Source organism: Puma concolor, chromosome B3 (genome assembly GCF_028749965.1).
Source record: "Puma concolor isolate L17-30 chromosome B3, mPumCon1.1.hap2, whole genome shotgun sequence".
NCBI classification, from domain to species: Eukaryota; Metazoa; Chordata; class Mammalia; order Carnivora; family Felidae; genus Puma; species Puma concolor.
Window position 1 is genome coordinate 75,738,263 of NC_141672.1, and position 22,003 is coordinate 75,760,265.

Genomic DNA, 22,003 nt, shown 5'->3' on the forward strand with positions numbered 1-22,003 from the left:
ACCCAAGACAGGAGCCAGAGGCAATGATGTGGGGAAAGCTGCAGACACACTACTTTTCACCCATTGGTCTTTGACTGTGGACCTTTCTCTTTTCTTTGAATTTGCTCTTCCAGTGGAACGAAGCCAGTTCTATCCTTAGGAAAGAAGTCTAACTGTATCAGGGGGAATTAGATACTCCCCAACAAGTCAGCTCTGCTCTCGTACAGGGCTAGTTAAGTATTATTCATTCTGGAAGCAACTAGACCAAACAAGAGAGCTGGTGGCTGACATTTCCTCTCACTGGGAGTGAAAACCCCATTTGGGTTGAGTGCATTGTCTCCAGCAAGCCAGATTGTTCTTAAAAATATAATTTGCATGCTATGCTTCCTGTATTATTCAACTCATGTCTCCTCTCCCTTACAGGCACCTGAGACTTACCTGGCTTTATAATTAGCTTGGTCCCAGAGCCCCAGATCAACCGATAGTTGCTATCCACACAGACACAAAAACCTTAACAAAAACCTTCACTGTCCTTCCGGGGAGCCTATTAGAGATAAATCCCAGATAAAAAGTCCAGAGCAAAGCACATAAAACAATGTAGGAATATTGACTACTGAAGATTATTTGCTCATTTAATTATATTTGATTCCCTTGCCCATTACAGATTCCACACACAGATGGTGAAATTGAATGACTAAACATCCAAAGTCAATCTAGGTCTCTCTGCATATAAGAGAAGCATAATTCATAAAGTTTTCAGATCGGCGAAGTTGAACTTGCTTCGCCTTCCCCAATATTTTAAATAAAAATGCAAAAGAGAGGAACAGATCATTTGTCTGGAGTCGTAATGCATCTGATTCTCTAGCGTCTTATTTTCACTGCTGATAAGATTCTAGTCAGAACCATGGCATTCATACATAGGTTAAGCTGATTTGGTTTACAGAGAGTTCTACCTGTGAGACCGGAGTCCCTAGGGACCCAGGCAGGTGGAGGCGCCGAGGACCCTACAGAGCACACTGTTAGGCGGCCTGCAGTACCGTGAGGAGGTACCAAAGCAAGTTGGCCATTTAATAGAAAATACCTTTTCAAAATCGCTGGTTTCCAGCACTTACTTGGAAACACTTGTAATCTGGTTCCAGCCCCAAAGAAGAATTTGCCACTGTTGGCGAACACTGAGATACTGAGGCCTACAAAAACCCCCTGAGCCCAGGATGCAGCTGATAACTACCAGCTACAAACGCTTGGAGATCCATTTAAAACACAGTGCAGTGACACAGTCCATTTTTGTTTTGGTTAAATTTCAACCCCTGCACGTTCCCATGGCCTGTGCCTATTGTTTTCAATTCACAAAGATGACAGCTCAAAATAATTCACCCTAAGAAAACAGGGCGTCTCAAGCTATAATCTCAGTTCTGGTTTTTTTGGTTTGACTTAAATTATTTAACTTGTCTGTGCTTTGGCTTTTCTGTCTGTGAAATATGTCTGATGATGTGTGACCCTGTTTATCTTATTAGAGCATGTTGAGAAGATAAAAGGGCTGGGGGTAGAGCAGTGGGTTCACACCAGAGAAACACATTTTGAATAATGTGGGGGAAATGGGCTTGTTCAAGCCAAGATATTACTAACAGGAACGGGGGTGGGGTGGGGTGGGGGGAATATGTTAGCCGAAGTTTATTGTCAAAATCACTAACGAAAAGCTTTCTTAGTAAAAACTGAGGGAGAATAGATCTGTCTCGTGTGTTTTTTCACAAGAAAGTTAGCAAACACGACCACTTAATCTGCCAGAAGGGAAAGGCGTGGAAAAGGTCAGCTGAATTCTGAGGCCTCACTGCCGGGGGGAGGGAGGGAGGGAGGGATAAGAAGAAATGACAGCCCCCACCTCCCCTCACCCTGCCCCCCCCCCCCAGTGGTGAATGAGCATCGATTAGCTTGCCATGACATGCTAATTTCCCTTTGCTGTTGGTGGCATTAAATGAAATCAGTCAAAGTTATTTTTAAAACGAATTTCACCATCTTAATGGTCAAACTGGCAGTGTAGCTAGATCCGGAAACTGTATACGCTCAGTACTCCCTGGGAAATGGGGGATAAAACAGAAGCCCTCGATATGATTTACAGACATACTCGTGCACAGAGAGGAAAAAAGACACTTACGCGGTTATGACCATCACTTGAGTGCCGGACCCAAAATGCAGCACATCCCCAAAGCCTGTCAGTCCACAGTGGCTGACCCTACTACGAAAAGCCTGCTGTGAAACGTCTCTTCAGAGACAATGTGTCTCGGGTCCCAAGGTGGAAGCTACAGTTTCCCAGATAGGAGACGATTCAGACTCATGTACCATGAAAACCATGGTGTTCCTTACTCCACGCAGATCTTCCTCCAGGGGGTGTTCCTCATCCAGGGCCCCCTGTGCCAGCCTTGATGTAGGCGTTCGGTAGCCCATGGTGGTCACCTCCACCTCCGTGGGGACTCTGCTGGGATCTGCCTTCAGGGAGGATTTCCTCAGGTGCCTGAGCCATTGAGGATCACCGAAGGAGGCAAGAAACTTCTCCGAAATACAACGGATGGGCTAAAGAGGCAGGCAGCAGTGTGTGGTGGGGTTGGTGCTGGGGTGGACATGGTTGCCAGGAATCAAAGGAGAGAGAAAGGAGCCAGTGATGGAAGGGACAGACCTGGAGTGGAAGGGTCTGAAAACCAAAGTAAGAAGGAGTAGACACACACCAACAGCTGATGTTAAAATCTGTCGTGCCCTGCTTTGTGGGAACACAAGGGTTCTAGGGGAAAGAAATGCTCCTGGCTCCGTCAGTTGCCCTGACCTATTTAGTACTGTTCTACCTCCTGTAACCACCTCTCACGTATGGCAGAGAAGACGCACACTACAAACGAAGATCGCCTCCTTTTCTCATTTCTGTATCACAGAGCAATCTGACCAAATGTTCTACACGAAGGGGCAGGAACAGCAGCCACAAAAAGATACTCAGAATCTGCGTCTCTCCTTCTAATTAGGCTGTCAATCTGTTTAGCTAATAAGTCGTATGAAGTGTCTTAATCTCTTCCAAGGAAAGGAGTCATATAAATGCAAACTAGCAGCAGCAATCAGTCAAATGGCTTGCTGGGTATCTTTCCTTTGTGTGAATAGAAGGCAAACTTTCTGTGTGGAGAGGAGACAGACTGGGGGAAAAACAAAACAGCATTTGTTTTTATTAGGCTGAGTCTATACAGCACAAAGTAAAACAGATCTGGCAATTATTTAGGTAATGTGACAGTCAATTCAGGCAATTTTGAGCTCAAAGAAGTTTTCTCAAGGAAGTGCCTAAATATCTGGATCAGCTGCTGACATTAATCAAATTAACTGGACAATTGTGCTGTGTAGACACAAACTAATAAATGTGCCCTGAAACGGTTCTTCTGAAAGGGTTACATTTTATAAACTTAACATTAAAACTGGTCCAATATTTATATCCACTGTCTTCATTTTGGCACTGCAATTGACATTTCCTAATTTTTTTCTTTCAAAACATGTCTTACATTTAGAGCCAGGAAAGTAAGGGTGACCTTCTCCCTGGAGAGTCTTATCAAGTTAACACACGGAAGCTCATTTAGAAATTCATTAGGTGTCTGGGATGTGAGAGCTGGTCATTATAGATTAAGGGCTTTCTCTCAAGTGGTAAAGGACTTACAGGGAATAACGGTGAGTCTTGTTCCAGTCCCAAAGACAAGCTTGTTTGTTCCAGAATCAGCACAGTGTTTTTGCCCAGTACAAAAAGGCTATACTCTGCTAAATTTCCTTCCTCTTCTTCCTCTATAACACTCACCAGGGGTATGCTGCACACATTTCGACTCCTATTTGGTGATAGCCTCTTAAAAATCATCCTGTGGAGGGGCTCCTGGGCGGCTCAGTCGGTTAAGCCTCCGACTCTTGGTTTCGGCTCAGGTCAAGATCCCACGGGTTGTGGGATTGAGTCCCGTGTCGGGCTCTGCACTGACAGCACAGAGCCTGCCTGGGGTTCTCTCTCTCCCTCTCTCTCTGCCTCTCCCCCACCCATTCTCCCTCTCTCTTTCTCAAGATAAATAAACTTAAAAAACCAAAACCCCATCCTATGTAAAATGCGGTCTTCCATGTTTCTTGACAAAAGAAAAAAAAAATCCAAGTCACCAACAGTTTCTCTTCTTTCCTCCTCATTTTTTCTGCATTTCAAATAAAAGCTTGCTATTTCCATGCTTGAAAGACAGTTTTCTCCTTGAATGACAGTTCTTGGAGAATTCTAGTAGCCATAGGGGCGGTTTCTACTCTAGTGTACTATTAGGAAAATCACTTTTACTTTCTGTGAGCCTCTCACATTGGATGTTTTTATTTCTCCAAGGTCAGCCAAATTTATAGTCTCTCAGTCTTAACCTAGAATTTCCAGACCCAGATCACCTCCAGTCTTTCTGCCCTTTTTGCCTCTAGCTGAAACCAAATGGGTTAGAGAAGACCCTATTAGCCGGGCTTTACACACATCCTACTAGCTTGTATAAAAGGAAAATAAAACCTAACAATCAAAGTCCTTGGTTAGAAATTGAGAAGGTGGATAAGATGACCCTCAAAAGGAATGTAGTGGGCAGTTGTGCCTCAGTCAGGAACATTCAGACCCACCTGGTTTTACTTGTAAACTTGTCCCCTGCCCAAAGATGAACTTTCCTCTGCTGCCAGAGCCACACTCCACTGCTGCGCTTTACAAAAACTTTAGGATAGGATTTTTTCCTTTTCCTTACTGCCAGCAACCTGATCTAGTAATAATAACTGATATTTGTTGAAGACTCACTATGTGCCAGCCACTAGGCAAAGCCCTTTATAGGTGTTAACTCTTTTAATCTGATAATTCTGTGAGGTAGGTAGTATTATTATCCCCATTTTACAGATGAGAAAAAGGAGGCATAAAGAGATTAGGTAACCTGCCGAAGGTCACACGTCCAGTAAATAGCAGAGTTAGGGTTTGCCCAGGCAGTTTGATTCCAAAATTCATGTTCTTAACCACTATGCTCTTAGCCATTTTTTCTATTTTGGGTTCTCCTTTGAAGTGTGTATGCCAGTGACATTGACAAAACAGTTAGCCCACTGACCCTAACAAATGTACCCTGAGCTGGTTCTGCTGAAATGGTTACATTTCACAAACTGAACATTAAAACTGATTCAGTATTTATACCCAGTCTCTTCATTTTGGCACTGCAATTGACATTTCCCATTTTTTTTTTCTTGCAACGCATGTCTTACATTTAGAGCTGCAAAGGTAAGGTGACCTTCTCCCTGGAGAGTCTTATCAGGTTAACACACAGAAGCTTGTTTAGAAATTCATTAACCCCTATATCAAAGATGTCTTTCCTGAAGCCCCTTGGCTCCACTGTGAACTCCCTGAGCTTTGCCAAGCCTGGAACTGTCCTGGGAGCTAGCCCCAGCCAAAGCCACAGCAAACACTACTGGGAACAAACACAGCCTGGTTATACAAAGCACAATTCCAAACAGGGTAGGTGGTCTCTAAGATGCTCTTGGAGATTCTTGGAGAGAAGAACTTCTTGGGGGAGGCCAGAATTAGGATGAAACCAATTTCTTTCCCGTTACTTCTAACAAATCCACTGTAAGGCTATAAGCCAAGGAAGGCTGAGAGAAGCAGTAATTATATGGCAAATCTGAGTCATCCTGGGTTGTTCTTGGTGGGGAGGTGCTCTCCAAGGAGGTCACAGGGATGGCCCTGAGTCCTGGGAGTTCCCGGCAGTGCTTGACTTATCTTTGGCCTCAGGGGAACAGTATTTACAATGGCCCATGTGAAGTTGGCACAGTATGCATGGAGGAGGCCATGAAACATGATGCATATTCCCACCTTCTCCAACTTTCAACGCTCCCTAATAGCCCTTTTTTGGAATGGGCCCACCTGTTTGCTCTATAAGAAAACAGTCAGGTACTCCAACTGCCTTCCTACCCTGCATTCCTGGATCCCTCTATCTTGTCATTTTGACTGAAGGAGATGCAAGGGCTCAGCTTGGGTGGACGGGAGAAAAACACCACCTGCAACTGCACGTTTTAAACATTAGGGCTCAAAAGGGAGAGACGGTTTCTGAGATATTGCAAACTGCACAGACAGGTTTGAGAGAGTTAATTTGAAGACTCACTTGGATTTACTGCCAGACTTGTCCCCAATCCCCAAATCAGCTTACGGTTGTTGCCAATATTACACAGTCATAGAAAGCCTTACAGAAACGGACCAGGCCAACGTGTACCAGGAACTCCCTTTCAATCCCCCAATCCAGGCAGCGCGCTCCTCCAGCTGGGACCCCAGCCAAAGAGGCAGTGGAGGGGACTACGTATTATTGTGGTCAATTCGTAGCGTGGTTGGGATGGAAAGGCTCTTCTCGGATTAAATAGTGCATCCCTCCCCTCTAGACCGACCCACTCCCTGACCAGGAAGGAGTCGGGCAATCCTGACAAAGCCACTGGAGACGGACCCTCCTGACTCCAGTGCTCACCCATCCCTGCACTCAACACAGTCAGGACTTTCTCACCCGACGGTTAAGACAAAAAGCACAAGGAGCCTGTTACTCTCTAATCCATCTGTTCCTGTGCCCGGCCATCACACATGTGCCCATTTTCACATGTACCTATGGCATATGTATAATCATGTACCTATGGAACAGTATAATCATGAGGATTCGTAATCAGAATTAACATAAAAAATAAAATTGGGTGGAGAAAACAGCCCCCAAATGAAGCTCAGTGTTACGGCTTCCTTTAGAAATTAGAGCACTCATTATGGATTCAGCAGAGATACTCACAGGATTTGACCATTAACCTTGTTCCCCCTCCAAATGTGAGCTTGCTGCCCGCATTATTATTCACACAGTGATCTTCAGCTCAGCAAAAACCTCCTAGAAACTGAACTAAGTTTTCCCTAAAGATCTTCTGGAAGGAGCGATACCATGAGCACAGAGAATATTAAGTAATTGTCACAGTAATAACCTGGCACAGAATCTTAGCACCAGCTTGGATTTCAGGACTGTTTCCACGTTGGATAAATGAAGGATATTTTTTCTAAATATTCTAAAGAGGGAGTTTTCCTGTACAAGCCCAGAATGCTGACTGCCAAAATCCTAGTGTATCCTCTGGTGTTTTAGATAATAATTCTCCAGGGGTTCTGAAGATCATATTCCTCGTTTGGACAAAGGAGGAACAGTTCGTGTCCATGGCACCACGCCAAAGCAGTCAGAGATATTGTCGTCACCGTGGGAGAGACTGAGGGTGGCTGCCAGGGCCCCCCGGCAGGGGTGGGGGTCAGCATGTCGGTCCATCCCTCGGGGTGCTGGAGCCAGACAGCTCTGACCGACGTCCAGCCTGTGGAACCGCAGAGGGGATTCTCACCTTTTCTCATTCCATAGAACTAAAGACAGTTACAGGCACTGGCCAGCCCTGAATTCACCAACTCCAACTCCAGCCCTTTCTACTCCCTGCTCAGATGGTCACCAGGACAAGACATTTTCTGTCTTTGTCCCAGTGGACACTTTTCCATTCTTACTGTCCCTTTCCTCAGGTAACACATGTTGAGAGCTAACCTGAAATGTTTCTCTTATAGGCAGCTTCTCCTATTCTGTCTAGGTGAATCTTTTGAATCTCTCTTAACTTTGAGGGTAACTTGAAGGAAAATCTGAGAAGAAAAGTCCATGGACACCCCTGCTGAGTGTATAGCATGGTGTCCTCCCTTTTCCTCACCTCTGGCTGCTTGGAGGACCATGGGCTTAACAAGAAACAATCAGGAACAGACCATACCAGGGGGGAAACAAGGAACACACAGGTAATATGGCAGCCGATACATTTCCTTCTTGGATTTAGTCAGTGTTTTTTCTCCTCTGGAGAATATCTTCCTGTGGATAGATCCCTCCTTCCCACATCCACTACAGAAGCATTTCCTTCCTTCCTACTTTGCTATTTGCTTGCTGGATCTCTCTTACCCAAGCCTCTTTAATTTTTAAAAAGGGATATGATTTCTCAAGCTCTCCCTATGAAATTCAGTGCGGTGTCACCTGTGAAACTCAATGTGTTTCATGTGTGCTAGTCTGTTTACAGTTGTGGGTCCATGGTGACTGATTTATGAACACCAGGTATTGGTTTGGGCAAGTGCAGGCATTCAGGGGAAGTAGGTGCCTCATTTGCCTCGAGCAGAGCATTTGTGGAAGGGAACAAGTAGGAATAAATTTAGAGAACCAAAATGGCCAGGTTTTAGAGTCTTAAGTGACAGGCTAAGAAGTGGGCATAATGGTTTCTCAAAATATGAAAGCCCAGATGAAATGTTGAGTTGGACAAAGGAGGGAGGTCAAAAGAAGGGTGGGAAAAGCAAGTGAAAAGTATGGAATGAGAATACAGTTTTAAAAGAAGAGAATACGGACCAAGGAATTCCTACAGTGTTTAGAGGGTTCTCTCAAGCATTTTAGCTAATACTTTTCTAAGGATTAATACAATTCAAATGAAAATGGTGGTAAATCCATCATGGTGGTCCTCAGAAGTCTCCTTTACCTCTCCTGTCTGGAGTAGAGAGACCCAGAATTACCACTTTAGGGAGCAGTAATTTTTGCTTCTATAGTTTATAATGAATATCTCTCTTATTTTACCTTCTCTTGATCCTTGAACACCAGCAGCTTTAAAAATAAAGTCTTGTCTTGTCTGTAATACTCACTTGGTAAAACCGTCAGCCTGGTGCCTTCTCCAAAGATGTATTTGTAGTTTCCTGAGTTGTCACAGTGTTATGTGGCTCTACACAAACCGACATAAAGTTACCGTTTCGTGGAACAGGTTTGTTATCAATTAGTAGGACATCATATGCACTTCCCATTGGAAGGTACTGCCCTCATGTTTTTCCAAAAGGAATTTATTTGGGATAATTATCTCAGTTCATACATAAAGTCTTCATTGGTTTGATGAGGTCTGAGTTTGCAAAACTTCCTCAATTTCATGCTATGTTTATCTTAAGTGTGTTTATTAAGTAAAGAGGATAAAATAGCTAAAAGAGGCTCAAAACATCTCAGGATTTGAACATCTAAATGATTTTTGACCCCTTTGAAGTAGTCCCTTTAGGACTCTCGATGAGAATCAGTTTATGAGCCACACAAACACACCAATGATACTATTTTATATTCATACCTCATTTTGGAACCAAAATAGTACCAGTAACTAGTTTGAGTCCCTCCTTTATTTTATAAATCATGGCTCTGAAAGGCTTGTGATTATTAACAAAAATCAAATCCACCTTCAAAGACAGAGGCATCATGGATGGTACAAAAAGAATGTGTCTTAAAAAAAAAAAAAAAAAAAAAAGGATGTGCCTTGACCTTTGAGGGTGGATTCAAAAGCGAAGGGGTGCCATGGGCAGTGTTGGAATAACCTGTGTGCCACTTGAAGCTGAGTGGTTTGGCTGGGCCACTCATTTAAATGTATCAACTCCATTTGTTGACAAATCAGCCCCATTACATTATTGTCACACCTGCTTCAGGCATAGAGGGTTGTCGACGAGAAATACCACAAAATGTAAAGTGGCAGGCATTGCTACAAAGAGTATGTCGGCATGGAAAGCACCCAGTTGCTGCGACTCTAATGGGAAAGCAAAACAACAACAACAAAAGCACAACCAAAAAACACTGAATTCTGCAAGGTGTGGGGATGGCCCGTAACTCTTCGATACTGCTTTCTACAATCCATCTCTATTACCCTGTCCCTGACAGCTTCACAGTTTGGATAAACATTCTGATTTATCACAGATAATCCAGTGGAGGTGGGGAGCTTTTCAGGGTGTCGGGATTCTCTGCTCCTCCCACAGGGACAGCTCGGTCAGGTGAATGGGTGAAGTGGGTCCTCTCGGCGAAAAGGGGGCTGTCCAGAAAGCCATGAGAAGCTTTTAACTCCTGCTGCTCAACCCTCATCCGAGTCCCCAGTCCACTTCCCAGATTTTTCACCTCTACCCGGTGACACGGGCATAAACTCAACTGGGTCCCCGTCACTTGTCTGTTAAGGACACACTTCCTTGGCTACACACTCCTGCTTTGGTCGCCTCCCTTTCCACTGGTTTGTTTCTGTCTCTAACACAGAGCCTTTCTTTCTCTTATCTCTGCCTCTTTCCCAAAGCCTCAACATGCTATGTGGACTTTTGAGAAACACCGCCTGTGGTATTAATACAATTTATCAAACTGCCCATAGACCTGATAACCAAATCCAGCCTCTGGGGAAACATGTATTCATATCTGGCTCACACATCTGACACAGTTAATGCCTGCACGCTAAACGAAGCAATTAAATTCAGCTGTGTTTCAACAGGCCCCACTGGGTTTCTTTCCAGAAAGAATAATTAGTTAACCACAAGAACTCACCGGGTGTGACCAGCAGTGAGGTGCCTTTGCCAAAGTTGACTACATACCCGCCGTCTGAGTTCCACAGTGCGTTTTCCCTAAATAAAAAGCCCCTCGCAGTAACCACTCTGCTGCCCCCCTCCTGTGGTGCTCCATTAACTCTAGTGTCTGAAAACCAACCACACAGCAGCCACACAGACCATGGCTCATCTACAACACCACTGCTGAGAAGGTTGCCCACTCACCACAGTGAGGCGGGTGATCACTCCTGAGAAATGCCATCCTGGGGAGAACTTTCCTGTTATGAAGCCCAGAGTTTTCTGCCGTCCAGCAGAGGGAAGTGCCCGTCTGGACTGAGGACAGCCAGGGGCATAGACCAGGGGCAGCTTTGAGGGTCATGGGTGAAGTGTGGAAAGACACCACAGAGAAAGAGGCTGGTGAATTTCGCCTCCTTCACTCTGGGTCATCCTTGAGTCCTGCTCACCGATTTAGTTTCTGAGACCACCCCCCCCCAACTTACTTGGTTTAACAGAGAGTTTAGTGCCTTTTCCAAAGTAGAGCTTGCTTTGGCTGCCTCCATAATTCACACAGTCATATGAGGCCTTACAATAATCAGGAGGAAGGAAGGACTGAGGGGGAGACTGGAAGAGCGAGGCCACTTTCCCCTCTGGCAGAAGACTCACCGCCCCGCAGCCTCAGCTCCCAGCTCCTCGGCAGGGTTAGGACATCCCTCTAAAAGTAACAGCCAGCTGTGCAGAGAGATCTGAGCTTGCTCTTAAACCATCCATTTTGCTTCCAGAACACTGGGTTTTGATGGCCTGCTCATGCCTGAGACACATAGGACAACTCACAAGGTCAGGCAGAGACAAACCACCTAACACAGATGGTTAACACCGGGGGCAGGAGCACCATGCCACTTTCAGAGCCGTAGTTCGTATAAAGAATATTAGTAAAAACAACAACAAAACCAACAAAAGCCAAAAACCACATTAAGAGAGCTGCTTGCACTCCTTTTGGATTAGAGGGGTCCTTATGGAGGAAACCCCAATTTCTGAGTTGTTAGGTCTTCATCTTATCACAGAATGTGGGTTTGCCTGTTATCCTTAGCATTTCTTTATATCCAGAGCCAATGAAGAAGCCAGTGAAAACTTCTACTTCTCTATGATCTGTCCTTAGGATTGCCTGAATTCATTAACTGACAGACTTCCAACCAGCTCAGGCACAAAGAAACTGGGTGCCTTGGTTCAGTTGGGAGGGGCAGTGTCTTAATCCCACTAAAACTGCACAGAAGAACACCACTACTCGCCCTGATCAGCTTTTGAGATTGACCCACTCCCCTCACTCACATGGCTTTACCGTCAGTCTGGTCCCTGCTCCAAAGCGTAGGTCATTGTTGTTATTGCCACAGTGACACACCCTTTAACAAAAACCTCCTGGGGAAGACTTGCAGCCAGGCTCCCAGCGTGGCAGGGATGAAGGGGAGAGGCATCCACCAGTACCACACAACGCAATAGTCCTATTCTCCATTTACTATAGGAACCCAGCCACCTTGTCATGCTTCTAGGCTGTAAAAGCGGGCACTTCTCAGCTCACTGAGCACAGCTCATCTAGACCCCAAATTGGCACTTGGAGACATCTAATCAGCTTGCAAACAGGTTCCTGAACTGTGTATCAACCCATGCCACAAACAAATCGTGCCCGAACACACTGTTTGTCTTCAGGGACCACTATGTATGAGGTACTGGCTCGTGGCATGCTCCAGAACTTCTATAATTTGCATCTTAATTATGGGTTCAAAATACTCAAACTACTCATCTATATAATTTCATGTTAATTATCATGTAGTCATCTTGTAATTGGCAAATAATGAAACACAGCAGAGCTTTGGGGGAGAGGGTTAGCGATTGACTATGTGTTCAGAGGGTCGAGGTTTTGCTTTTAGTGCACTGAGTGTCTGACCAAATGACTCCTCTCAGAAGCTGAGTGTGTAGGACGTTAAGCAAGTTTCCTTACAGTCTCTCTAAAACAGTCATTAGAAGTTCACCTAGCCCACTTCCTTCCATTTGCACGTATCGCCGCTGAAAATTACCAGAATAAGTGGCACTCTCTAGTCTCCATTTGAGAACCCTTTTCGTTCTGCTGCCTGGAGTGACAAATTAATTCCCAGACCCACTGTTCCAATGGAAACACATAGGATATGAAGACTGAAGAAGCGTGGAGCAGGGAGAAGTCTGTTTGCCCAGGTGGAAAGGAAAGATTCAGTAATGGAAATAAAAATAACACAAATTCTGACTGAATGCAGATATCCTCTGTGAGATCACCTCCACTGGAAGGGAGGAAGGACTATATCCAGCCAGGACATCCCCTCTGTAGTACCCCCTGTTTTAAAGCAACACACAGTTAAGTTACCTCATGGCTCCTATCACCTACCCGGGGTGACCTGAAGTCTCGTTCCAGTCCCAAAGACTAATTTTCTGGCACTGCCAGTGGTCACACTGTGAGATGCTCCATAACAGAAACTTGCTCAAGTTTCCATCTGGTCACCACCCTCCACTGGCTTACTCAGAGCTCTCTCCATGACCTCCTCCCAGATGTACAGCCGGGTGGGCCCTCAGGGACCCATGTCCATTTTCCAAACACTGCACTCTTAGCCCCTGTGAGGGCAGGGGGGTCCAGGCAGATACCTGCTTGGCTAACACTATCAGCCTGTGGCCCTCTTTGGCCTCAACTGATCATAGGGTGCTGGCTCGTTGATTAAGGCCAAAGACTTGTCAAGTTCAATCCTGGAGACTCTGGGAAGTGAACTCTTTGTCCTTTTCCTTTCTGGGTTTTATGTTAATGGATCCCTCTTGCCAGACTTGATGAGTGATGGGGCTCAGAAATCAAATGATTAATCACTGTTCTAATGTAAGGTCTCTAAGTCAGGCAGAGAAGAGGGCATGAAGGCAGAAAAAGAGAAACAATCAAACCTCCACATGCACAGCCATTTCCGCAATTCCTGTGAAAGTCATTGCACGGTGCTGCTAAGAAAGCAGCCCACAGATGTTTGTGCCCCAATCCTAAGTGGTACCCTTTGTTTCTTGGAGCCTAGAATTCCCAACAATGGCCTCGTAATCAAATACAATCGCAAAAGCACACAGGAGTCCTCCGAATCACAGACTGTATCACCTCCCTCATCTACACGGCTCAAAATCCCCTCTGTGTGTAGGAAGGCGCCATTGGTGGCAGGGGTAGCAGAGGCTCATGAGCAGGGTTGGGAAATGTTCCCAGGGGGCCTGCATTTGGATCCTGATGTCCTGAGCAGAAACACTTACAGGGCTGGATGATGAGCTCGGTCCCCTTCCCAAAGGTGAGTCTGTTAGTACTTCCTCCTACATTGACACCGTGGGTCAACCCTTTACATAAATCTCCCTGCCAGAGACCCACGCCCTGAAACCCTCAGAACCTCTACAGCAGCTCAGAAGCCCCCAGACACCGGCCCGGCTGGTGCTGTTGGTTATCTCTCCCCCTCCCTTGTTGCTGTCATAAAAGCTCAAAAAATACACGATCGAGGGAAGGGGCCCAAGGATGAGGACTGGGAGTGCCACTACACAGCCACTAACCCGTTTTACCAGAGTGGCTGTGGCCACAAACTTCTCCCCCATCATGTCGGAGAGGATGGCTAAGACAGAGACCCTTCGTCACGGATATTTAAAGGGGCACAAAACAGCGCCATGGTTTGTCTATCTGGAATCTAAAACAGGACAACTCAATGGTCAGTCTAGAACACATAATAGGAAAAGACATGAAGACCTCACTTGCCCTCAGACGTAAGTTAGCCTGACGGGTAAAGGAGTCCTGGTCCCAAAAATCAGCCTTTCCCTGCTGCCAGTCTTCTCACTGTTGTCAGCAGCTTTACAGAAACAGGGCAGATGCCTGTCGCAAGTGTCATCTCGCCAGCCGGTCTGCCCAGCTTCCCCCTGACACCACCCAGAAATGCCCTTTGAGCTCCCACACCTCCCTAAGTCGCAGGCTTGGGAGAAGTGGCTAAGCTTGAGACTGCACACTAAGTTTTCCATTTTGGAGTCAAGACACCAAATAGCAAGCAGTGTGGTCCATAGAGATGCTGACATAAAAAAAAATTTTTTTTTTAAATTCTATTTTAAAGCTGTGGGTCACTCTAGTTAATTGGTGTGATTGGCTCTCTCAGAGGCAACGCTTGGCGATTCTTAAGTGAGTGACACTAGTGAAGTTCTTATGGTGCCCCTGAAATTTCACTTTCTTTCTTTGGAATCAAATATGTCTAAACCAGAAAGTTTCCTCAGTACGGAATGAAACTCGGGTTGAGACTAGGGAGTCCCAGAATGTGTTTTATACTCACAAGGCTTGACTCTCAAAATGGTTCCGGAGCCAAAGATTGGGTTGTTTCCCACAGCATCAGACTCCTCTACAAAAACCACGTGGGCAGGGGTGCGCACTGGGTGGGGTGGGGGCCAGTGGCTTGGCTCTGGAAACAGAGGACTGTTCCACTTTGCTTTTAGGAACTGCTGGGATTTGGCCAAGAAGCCAAGCCAAGGCCGTTGGAATAATTGCAGAAACTTTTAAATGTGACCAGGTCGATTGTGTATGGAATTGGCCTGTGTTTGCTTTTTGCTTCTTGGCCTAGATAAATGTTGCAACTCTTCCCTTGAAGGAACACTCCAAAGGCCTAGTGTATCTTTTCTTTCAGGACTTTTCTAGCCCTCTAGCCAGAATTTTCTTTCATCTCATTAATCCTAATCATGCTCCCCCTGTTCCAAAACATTCTACTGTGCTGTGATGTCCTCTAATTTCAAAACCCATAGCAACTACCAACCACTAACAATTTCTGGAAGCACCGCTTGGAAACAAACTCATTATAGCTGGCCTCCACATACAGTTTTCAAATATTTGGGGCTCTGCGTTGATTTACAGCCACTCTGACTGTCCCCTGCTGGGTATAGCATTCTTACACCGAGCTGCTCTTAGTGATGCGGGGAAGTTTGGCATTTTCCTTGGTTTGTTATGTTTTGACCCTGGACAATTTCCCCGAAAGTTTCTGGCTACTAAGCCGACTGACCATTGCTGGGTCCCCAGATCCCACTGCTCAGGTCTCACTTTATAACTCTGGGACACTCTCTGAACTCCCTGTCCTTGGATACAGAGAAAGGAGAGCACCACTTTCCTATTGTATCTGGACAGAGGAGAAGAAAAACCTTGGATGTCTAAAGATGCTCCATCCAGCCTGGCTGGGAGGTGCTTTATCACGTAATTTTCACTGTAAGAGTCTGAGCCATCCAAATCCTCAGTACTCGTGCCTGTAATTTCTAATGCAGAAAAAAAAAAAAAAAAAAAGAAAGATTCCTCTAGGTAACTGAGTCGTTAAGACAGTTGGAAAATGCAGACTTGGAAAGGTTCCATACCTTCAGTTCTCGCTTTTTCAATATGCTTTTCTTTCCATTTTGTGAAGTTGTCTTTGGTTACTAAGTGAACATATTCAGATTTTCCACAGCTTTTAATTTCAGGTGCAAGAAATGTATGCGCCCTATGTTTTTCACATTACTGTGTGTATATATATCCAGTATCCCTCTCTCTTTTTCTCTCTCCCTCTCTGTCATAGATCTAGACATAGTTGATTTTAACAGTTAATTATGTGCCTTGCCTAAACTATAATTTACTAAATGTAGATGTGCTGCCATACTAATAAACTACTGGAACAAAACAAAACAAAACAAAATCTTTGGGTTTTCCAAGTGTAAACTTTCCCGTTGGAGGGGCGCCTGAGTGGCGCAGTCAGTTAAGCGTCTGGCTCAGGTCATGATGTCACGATTCGTAGGTTCGAGCCCCGAGTTGCGCTCTGCACTGACAATGCCGAACCTGCTTGGGTTTCTCTCTCTCTCTCTCTCTCTCCGTGCCCCTCCCCTGCTTGTGCTCCCTCTCAAAAATAAAGAAAGAAACTTAAAAAAAAAAAAATAATAAGCTTTCTCCTTGGAATGAGTGCTTAGTCTTGCCACTGAGTAAGCCTGTCCCACCTAGAACATCAGCTCTTAGCACCTTTCCAAGTACCTATGCCATCTGCAAAGAGAGCCACTTTGCAGTGGCTGGACTAATTTTGTAAAATTATACTGCCTGGCATTCTGTCTGCCTACCTCTCTGGGTCTCCTTGTTGCTTGTCTCTTTGATAGCCTGTGTTTCTACCATTTCTTCCAAACATGTGCGCTACTCGGAGCGAAAATTATCATACAAGATAAAAGTGAAGATGAAGTTATTCTGTCTGAATTTTCTTCACATGTCACATTAGCATAAGATGGCAGCAGCAAACAGAGAATTTTGAATCATATTTTCTCATTTTGAATTAAATATTCAAGTGCCCCAGAAACCTCAGATATTTGGTTGACACCCATCTCTACCAGTTATGAGAAAGGACAGATAGAAATTCCCATGTCTGAGCCTGCATGGTCTAGTAGGACCCCCCCAGCATCTTGCACAGCTGACCTAGAAATTAAAGAATAACTGAGTCCCTGACAAAGGATGAAGTACTTACTGGGTGTAATAGTGACTCTAGTTCCTGTCCCGAAGGTTAATTTGTTGCCTCCGTAGTTAGACACACAGTGTTCTAAGTCATTACAAAAATCATTGCTCCAAACTCTTTAAACTGCGCTGCAGCCCCCCACCCATTTCTCGGGCAGCACCCCCTCTTCACAATGCTTCTACAACCTCAAAGCCACCAGTGACTCTTTCGTCCTATTTCCTGCCAGAGAAACTGAGAAAAACTGAGATGCGAGACTGTAATTAGGAGAGCTTGACATGTGAGGTCTGTTTGAATTCTTCTGCCAAATTTTCCTTTGGAGAGAACAGAAACCCTCTTTCTCTCTCCACGTGCTGTCAGTGATCCCTCGGGTCCAACACAGTGACGAGCCTGGACACCCCTGCCATCCTGTTCATCCTTCTACGCGGCCTCATATTTTGGTTTTCTCCCAAATTATCTCATTTCCCTTTTCTAGCCTTCTGGCCCATTTCCTCTCAGTTGATACTTGTCCCCCTATTTGCTGCTCCCATGACCTGTGCCACAAAGGGCCAAGTGTCTCTGGTCAGTGCAGAAGTGAGGGGTGAGCTAGGGGACAGCCTGCCTCCTTCCCTCAGGGATTTTCAGGCAGGGCAATAAAGACCAGTCAAGGCATAAATCATTCTTGGTGTGGAGGGGAGGGGCTCTTAGCTATGTTCCAGCAAAAGTTGTCCCCAGAAGCAGAGAAACAGAGTAGCAGACTTTTGACAATTCTTGCTGGAGTTTAAAGGCCTTGCTTGACACAACGGCGCGCGCGATGGAAAATTTTCTTTGACTTACTTGGGATGACAGTCAAACTTGTCCCTCGCCCAAAATAGAAGTTCTGGTTACCGGTGTTCCACTGTGATAGGGAGCCCAACAAAAACCAGGCAGAGGAGAGAGCCAGCACTTACACCTGGGGCCCCACCCAGCCTGCCTGCTGGAGAGCAGGCATGCCGGCAGGCAGGCCTTCTCTCTCCCTGGGCAGGCGAGGGAACAGAGCGATAGAGGAAAAGGAGCTGCAGGGCTGAGCGCAGCTGTGACCGTGCACTGCTGGAGGGACTGAGCCCTCCCGAGAGCGGATTAAAGGGAAGGCTAATGGGCATCTTGGGCTGCTCGCTGCCTAATTAAAGGCGTAGGCCCATTTGTTTTATGCCTGGCCATTTAAAAAATTCTTTTTCTTTTAAGACGTAATTTCTCTCCTGATGATCATATGATTTTCAAGTGCATTTTAATTAGGTCTCTTTATTATATCTTTTGAGTCTGGGAAGGATTTTCTTTGTGAGATTTCTGGAACAATCCATCGTCTCCAGATTAACTCAGTATGAGGCTCTGATCACCTTGCTCCTTTCCAACCTGCTCATTCCCTGAACGCCCTGTCCGTTGCACTGTCCGTTGTTCATCTTCACCCCTGCCCCACCTTGTCCCCCATATGCAGGGACATCATGTGGGGAGGACACAGGTTGGTGACACAGGTTGTTTTTCAAATTGCCATTTTCAAGTCCTGAGCTCTGTATGCTAACTTTTAAGGTCGAAAACTACATTTGCTACTCTTTGACCTTTTTTTTTTTTTCTGGCTAGAGTTAATAATCCTTGATTTTCTCAGCTTGGTATCCTCAACCACCATGCCACTTGCACAGCCCTTTGAGGCCCATGCATGTGACAGCCCCACCACACCCCACAGGCAAAGTCACGGGGAGACTTACTTGGAATGATTGATACGCTTGTCCCCTGCCCAAATGTCAACTTGTTGGAGGAGGTTGCCACACAGCCACTCAACCCTTTGCAAAAACTGACAGGTGACTCTTACAGATCTTAGACCTCGACCTCTCTATGCCACTTCAAAAGGCATCTCAGGTACCCATGGTTTCTGTGAGTGTGGGGCCACAGTCAGGCCATATTCTATAGGGAACAATAGGAAACTTGCTGCAAATGTGTTCTCCGCTTTGGATTCCAATTTTTGACATGCTGCAGGTTTGAAAATGCATCAGTGAGCTCTCCTCTCCTCCTCACTTCTTTGTTATTCCCCCATCCACAAAACATTCCAATCTGCATCTCATTTCCATCTCCAAGCTCTAGCTTGGTGACACCAGGTCCTCAGGCACCATTGATCGGCCTTCCCTGAGACAGCATATGTTCCCCAGCACGCTGTGATTAAAAGACTGGAAATGCCAGGCTCTCAGAGGCTGAGATCTGGGCTCCTTATCTCTGGTCAATATGTTGTTCTCATTTGTCTGGCTAATGAAGAGCTGACCTTTCTAAGTGGATGCGTTTTGCTGAAATGACAAGGACCAGGGGACTGACAACCAAAGCAGAGCCCTGAAGGCAATTTTGGCTCTTCAGACCCGGCTGGCATCGTTTGGTCAGAAGGCTCCCAGGCTCAAATGTCAACCTCTCAGCTTTGGCCCCCATCCGACTGGGCTTGGAGAAGCTCAACCAAAAACTGGGCAATTGGTCCGAGTGCCCCCTGCTCATTAGAACCAGGTTTCCCTTGGAGGCATCTGGCACATTCAAGACGGTCACAACAACCCGACATTCTGCCTTGTAGCAGCCCTGACACATTCTAGCTCCATCCCCACCTGACGTGAACTGATGCTGCCACTCAGTGGAAAGATAACTGGGATGTCAGACGACCTCCCCAGCACACACAAAGCAGGGACTCCGCCTGATAGACTGTGCCTGCACCGAAATACATGGCCTCCACTCTTGTTCCTTTGGCACAGGTGACTCTGCCCTGGAGGAAGAGCCTGAGAAAACAGAGTGCCCCGAAATAGCAATCGGAGTCACATCCTGCCCTCCTACCCACATCTCCTCATCCTAGTCTTCTTACCAAGCCACCTCGAAAGACATATTTCTACCTGGTTGTTCATTTCCCATTTCTGAGCGCCCACGGGGCTCCAGAATCTCCTCGATCCATTTCTATTTGACTCCATTAGAACCCCTGCAAGAAAGCCAAAAGGCCTAAAATGCAAAAAAGTGCACGGGGGACACTGAGTGTGGGTCTTTCCAGCTTGCTTGGCTTCATGGTTGGTTGCATCCCCCTTCTAAGTATCGGCTTCTTGGAGCTGTCACGCTTCTCCCTGCAGCAGGGAGTTTTACAACGACTGACAGAAGGAACTTTATGAATCTTAAAAAAAAAAAAAAAAAACCAAACCAACAACAACAACAAAACAACCAGGCAGAGTTTTTCCTCTCTTCCCAGCGGGGTGCAGCAACAAACACACGGAAGCCAAATCTTTCTATCTGCTCTAATTATCAGCAAGGATACAAGTCACCGTGAGGAAAAAGGTATTAAGCCTTGTATCTGAAAGTCTTTGGAATTAATTGTAATCCCTTGCCTGGTGGTTTCAGCGATAGGAATGGACACAGTGGCTATGTAATTCTTTCCATTCTGTTCTCTCTCTCTCTTTCTCTTTGTAGTTTTGCATCTACAGAAGCAGTGGGAGACATTCAGAGAACATAGAGGGATTTGAAATAAGACCTCAGATTCCCATTCAGTTTTCATTTTTTCCCCTCTCTGCTTTCATTTAAAAGCCATTCTGAACTGAACGCCACATACCTATTCAAACTCTGCTCTCAATTATCCCTCTCCACTGCAGAAGATACCGGTGGGAATGGCTTCTGCTGCACTAAGAAGAATTTAAGATTCATACAAGGAAGAAGTTCCTGATAGGAAATGGTACTAAATGTTAGACTGGGTTACTTGGTGGAGGGATGGGGGTTGACTGGAAAGGGTGACCTTCCCCACCCCCAAAGTTGGGCAGCATCTCCAAAGAAGGTTCTGAAAGCAGCAAAGAAAGATTCTTTTCTATCTTTGTGGGGTCAAGGTCACCTTCACTCAACAGCAGGGATCAGACAGACCTGGTGGCTTAGGGTCCAAAAGAGAACCTGTTAACATTGAGATTAAAGAAGGGACAGGACCTTGGGGGGTCCTGTTGACTTCAGGCAAGATCTGGTTCCCAGGCAACATACATTTCTGTCAAGCCTGATACCTGGGGTGAAATTCCAGAATTCCCGGTGTGCAGCTGTGTCCTGTTACACTTACTTGGATGGACGGTCAAGATGGTCCCTTGTCCAAATGTCAGCTTTCCGTAGCCAGAGCTACCAGTATCAGCACTGCAGTGGAGGCCTTTACAAAAACCCCAGGGAGACCTCTGAGGCTCATAGACATCTTCCTCTTTAACTCTGGGGAGAAGAGACTCACCTACAGGGGCCTGGATCCCACTGAGGGCCAGGGGAACATTTCCATGTTTGGTTCTGGGACACTGACCTGCCGGGTCCCCTGAGGGCCTGACTCTCATCTCTCTCCCCTTCCTCTGGTTGCCATCCGGAGGCTTACTGATTTCTCATGTTCAGCATCTCTCTTTCTAAAGGTCTCATTTCCATTTTACGGCATCATTTTCGGGACAATTTCTCTGATCAGTTTTCAAGACATGTCCTCTCCTCCCTTCGAGGTGTCACACATTTCTGATGACAATGAATTGATTATAGGGAGACAGGAGGAGAGCGTTCAGCGTTTTGGAGGCTGACTAGAATTAGATGAGGTTTAGTCTCTGGCTTCATGAAACTCTATCTCCCAAGCTTCCCTTCTTGCCCCAGCCTCAGAAATGAAAACGACAGGCACATCTGAACCTTTCTTCACACGTGTGGCTTTTCTGTCCGTCTCGAACCTGGTAAAATGCTAGTGGTATCTCACAGAAAGTTTACATTGAGCTTTGTTACGGTGTCTGACTATCCTGGGGGCTATTCTGGGGTTAGCAAAGAAGACCTTTGTCCCGGGAAGGTCCTCAATCCCAGTCAAACGGGAAAGCTGGTCACCCTATGGTCTAACCCGCGGTGTCCCGACCTCACGCAGCAGCCCAGTGAGCCCCAGTGGGAGAGTTAAGTGAGGCCTCTGTCAGAGCCAGGCTCTTGAATATTTACCTGGAGTTGTTATAAATGTCCTCCTTTGACCAAACACAGCTTCCCCATGGCTGTGTCTGGTGGAGGCCACAGACAGTGTAAGTAAGGAACCGAGGTGGGGCATTATTTGGCACAGTGGTGACCAAACCCTGTCCCCCAAGAAGATGGACAACAAATATTTTAGCTCTGTAACTGCATTCAACTTTTAAGCTCTTTGGCC

General features: G+C 45.9%; 1 protein-coding gene and 1 gene segment (V, D, J or C); one reads left to right on the forward strand and one right to left on the reverse strand.

The window, feature by feature from the left end:
• LOC112855943 (T-cell receptor alpha chain constant-like) overlaps positions 1-6,959 on the reverse strand; it is a 52,473-nt gene extending 45,514 nt beyond the window's left edge. The window contains 1 exon segment of the C gene segment in view: positions 6,786-6,959. Coding sequence covers positions 6,786-6,798 — 13 coding nt within the window.
• DAD1 (defender against cell death 1) overlaps positions 1-22,003 on the forward strand; it is a 117,236-nt gene that overhangs the window by 78,511 nt on the left and 16,722 nt on the right. The window lies entirely within an intron of this gene.